We start from the raw sequence: 4,176 nt of genomic DNA, 5'->3' as shown, positions 1-4,176 counted from the left end.
TAGTAAAACAACCATGAAATGTCGTAATGTTTTGGGGATAGGAGAAAAATCAAATAATAGAAAATCGTGAAGTAATTATTAACTGGTGTTGATTACAAGATTTGTACAGCTTAATATCAAAATTTGGACTACGTATCTTGATTTTCACTACAAATTAATTATTTTACTAAATAATGCTGGAGTTTTACTTTTACTACAAACAAAAAAAAATTAACCATATATTGCTTGATTTTTACTAAAAGTTACTAGTTTACTACATATTCCTTAGTTTTTACTATCACAATTAAGAACGGATTCCCAGTGGATGGGTTAGTTCTCCTGGCTAGAACAAGAACGCACGTGGAGGGTGGGTTTAGTTGGCTAGCCTGGCTCACTCGCTAGCCGGAGTGCAAAATATGTTATCTGCGCTCAGGCTTACATGTGTATTCTGTCTATCTATAAAATGTGTCATAGAACTTTGTATAATGTTATGCTTGTCTTCCTTCCGTGACAGTTTTCAACAGCAGTTGATATGGCAGCCAATTTTACTGGAAATAGTGCACAGCTCTTCCAGATAATTAAGAAGGATAACTACATGTTTTGTGCGATCAACGATTTCTATGAATTGACAAAAAGTATTTTCAGATTTCTCGTTATTGGTGATGTAGAGAAGAGGTAATCATTTTACTTCAACATAACCTATTTTACTACATTTTCTCTCATGTTTGCAATGCTTTGGTCGTACATGTTCCCGTGAATATTATGATGATGTTTGACAGATTCTATTCAGGGTAATAGCTGCCATATTTGCTGAAATAAAAAAGAGTATTCAGAACTCAAGTTTATTGGTAGATTTTAAGATGGATCACTTGCCTTTGCTGGTTGACAAATTTGAACGGCTGGCTGAGATTTTGGTAATCACTTCACTAGTATTATTTGTCTCTTTCCCTTTATGTTCTATACCTCACTGTTTTACTGTAACACATCTACCTCAAATTGGTTTTTTACTGTAATCTGTAATTAGAGGATACTTTCATTGCGCCTTTTTGGCACACTGGTTGTTCGTGAGGACTAAAAGGTTATAAGGGTAATGGCAGAGATGGCTTTTTTTTTAGAAAAGGAGGATGACCCCCGGCCTCTGCATCTGGGCGATGCATACGGCCACTTTATTAATTATTCTCACAAGACCTTACAAAGTAATACAACAGTAAGACTAAAGCCGCCATCTAAGCAACTCTATCCAGTTGATGAAGAGGCGCAGATAGCCTGGGCCTAATACCAAACAGACATCGCAGCCAAACCTAATATCTAAGACCTGAGGTCCCATCCAGGACGCCTGCCGGGCATGGGTCTCACCGGTCCGGCGTGCACTCAGAGGCCGCCGCCGTCAACTGCCACCGCTCCATCTTCAGAACTATACTGATGCATCAATCTTGCTCGGTCCAGCTGTCGTCGACGCCACCACAGCGCCCAACGGCACCTCCTCCCTACGCGCAAACAGCTCAGCACGTCGCGGTCGCCACTGATACACATCAGCACCATGCTGCCAAGTACCACCAGCCGACATAGCTTGAAGTCTTTGGAAGATCTGTCGTGCGTAGCACCTGCCGACCAGGCATGACAAAGCGTAGCACCTGTCGGTCAGGAATGACTTGACATCTCCACCGAAGCTCCGTGCAAGATGAAGCCGCTCCACCTCCAGCCTCTCTGAACGGGATGGGAGCACCCCAGGAAGACACGGCGAAGAGTTGGGCACCACAATCACCACGAGAGCCGGACCAGCCGACCGCCATGGCGAAGCGACACCACTAAAGATAGAACCGCCGCCATCAGGAACGCCAAGAACGCGCTGCAGCTGTCCCACCTCCCCGCGGACCCAAAGCGGCGCCTTCAAGAAGGTGACGGAGCAGGGCACCGCCGCCGCCCAACCAAAGTTGTGAATTTTCACCCGGGTGCAGGGGGAGCACGAGGGGGAGGGAGCTGGATCTCGAAGCCGCCTTCAAGAAGGAAACAGCGCCTAGAGCGCCGCCGGCGTCGTGGCTGCCGCAGCCGGCCAAGAAATTACTCCGATTCAGAGCTCCCAACCCCACATCCACGCAGTCCGCCACCGGATCTGGCCGGACTGACGAGGAGGAAGCAGCAGCACGGGGGCGCCGTCTTCAGATCTGGCGAGGAGAGCAGCAGGGGATCCCTCCACGCGGCGCCCGCATCCACCGCCAACTCGCCGCCCGCGCGGCTGAGTAGACGCCGCCCTCAACTCCGGCGAGCGCCGCCCACCGCCAGGACGCCGCTGACCTCACTAGCAGAGGCCGCCACCTCAAACCCTAGGCCCGAGCCCGAGCGGCGTCGCGGCCGAGGGCCTCGCCGCCACCCTCATCGGCGGCCGCGCGGGGGACCCGGCGCCCGTCTCCGGCGGCGGCGAGGGAAGGAATCGGGAAGGGGAGGAGGCGGACGGGGAGGTCGGTGCCCCCGAGTCGCCCTCGAGAGGGCGACGCGAGGGAACGGGACGAGGGAATCGCTGTCGTATGTCAGGGGGAATGGCAGAGATGGCTAGAATTACAGAATTAGTTTGCAGGAATACCGATGGGCATGAGGAAGGAGTTTGTTCCCAGAGTTCAGGAAATGGATAACTATACTTGTTTGCGTGTGCATTGCTTTGGCGGTCCATGAAATGGTGCACCAGAGAGCCAGCAGCAACCCAGGGCTAGCTGAGATTTCTTAACTTCGTTAATTAGGGGTAGTTTTTTTTTTCTCGAACACGCAGGTGGATGCCATTTATATTAGAGGAAACTCAGCCCAAATAATAGTGCCATAATTACAACGACCAACAGAAACTACGAAATCCTGACATCACGAGGAAGGAAAAACAGAGACTAGGGGTGGGTTTTTATCTTTATCTGTTTGAATCTTAAGTTTGTTCCTTGGAAAGATAAGAGTATGGCACTGAAATTGTTTTCTGGAATAAGGTGAACTAGCCAAAGTCCTTAAGACTTTAAAATCGCACCATCATTCTTCTTGAGAGACATTGATTGCCGTTCAACGTGCAGTTTGCATCCCCTGTTACTTACTAGCATACAACACATAGCAGTTCTATATTAGGGAATGACGAGGTATTACAGTGGGTGGAGCTGACAGACTAATTTTAGTTCTCATAGGGTTGGAGGGGGTGCTTGTAGGGATTTGAGTGACAGCCTATTTCTCTGGTAGAGTGTATATGGCCTTCTTATATTTTGATTTTGAATCCTATTATGTCAGCACATGTAGTGAAATTTATGCCTAATGGTTACCCAGTATTCAAACAAACAAAGCCTTCAATATGAGGTGACAATTTTACTCCAAGATATCATTGATACCCTGATCCAAGATATGCTTGTGGATGCTCAAAGGTAACAATAACATAATATATGTGATCATTCTATGCTTTTACATCCTTTGTTTTGTGGTTAGATAATAGTCTCCTCTTTCAACAGTGTATTGGATCAGATAAATTCTTCTGAGACATTGATCTCTGATAACGATGGAGCATTTGATTACTACAAACCAGAGCTCTTTGCGTCGATCAGCTCAATATCAAAAATTCGCTTTCCATTTCCTGACACTGGTCCACTCAAAGAGCAGGTCTGACATAACCCTTCATTAGCTACGACAGAGTGCAGGAATGGTAGTAACTCTCTGAATGATGAGATCATTTGGCATATTCAGGTTAAACGTCTCTACCTACTACTTAATACAAAAGAGAAGGCTGCAGAAGTACCATCAAATTCAGAAGCTCGCCGACGCATTTCATTTTTTGCTACATCTCTTTTCATGGATATGCCAGCTGCTCCCAAAGTACGCAGTATGTTGTCATTTAGGTAATACTTGTGCTTTTCAAATTCTGTTAAAACTTATTTCAGGTTAATTTTGATAATATCAGTTAATGAGTTCTATGATGTAATTTGTGTCTGAGGGAAGGTATTTGTAAAATCGTCACTAAAAGGTGTTGAAGTATATGTGGATTGCCCAACCTTCTTCATAAGTTTGGACTTTTGGTTCTACTGGTTGGTGCATGAAACTGGTCTCAGCTTTCACAATTTAAATAAACATTTTGTTTTCCCTCACTTAGGCCTCATTGACCAACACGTGAGAAGGGGTGTTGAGGTATATGTGGATCCCCCTGCTGTAGAATTGAGTTTAATTAGTGGACCAGAGAGAGCG

The 4,176-nt window shown here is 46.2% G+C and overlaps 1 protein-coding gene across 1 annotated transcript in view; it reads left to right on the top strand.

Annotated features, from left to right (window-relative positions):
* LOC123136611 (putative callose synthase 8) overlaps positions 1 to 4,176 on the top strand; it is a 22,512-nt gene that overhangs the window by 11,614 nt on the left and 6,722 nt on the right. The window contains exons 24-28 of the mRNA XM_044556034.1: positions 494 to 654; positions 770 to 893; positions 3,271 to 3,365; positions 3,450 to 3,597; positions 3,682 to 3,833. Of these exons, the coding sequence (XP_044411969.1) occupies positions 494 to 654; positions 770 to 893; positions 3,271 to 3,365; positions 3,450 to 3,597; positions 3,682 to 3,833 (680 nt within the window). The remainder of the gene's footprint in view (positions 1 to 493; positions 655 to 769; positions 894 to 3,270; positions 3,366 to 3,449; positions 3,598 to 3,681; positions 3,834 to 4,176) is intronic.

Source organism: Triticum aestivum, chromosome 6B (assembly GCF_018294505.1).
Source record: "Triticum aestivum cultivar Chinese Spring chromosome 6B, IWGSC CS RefSeq v2.1, whole genome shotgun sequence".
Taxonomy (NCBI): Eukaryota; Viridiplantae; Streptophyta; class Magnoliopsida; order Poales; family Poaceae; genus Triticum; species Triticum aestivum.
The sequence above is the reverse complement of the archived record's forward strand: the minus strand, read 5'-3'. Positions and strand labels throughout refer to the sequence as shown.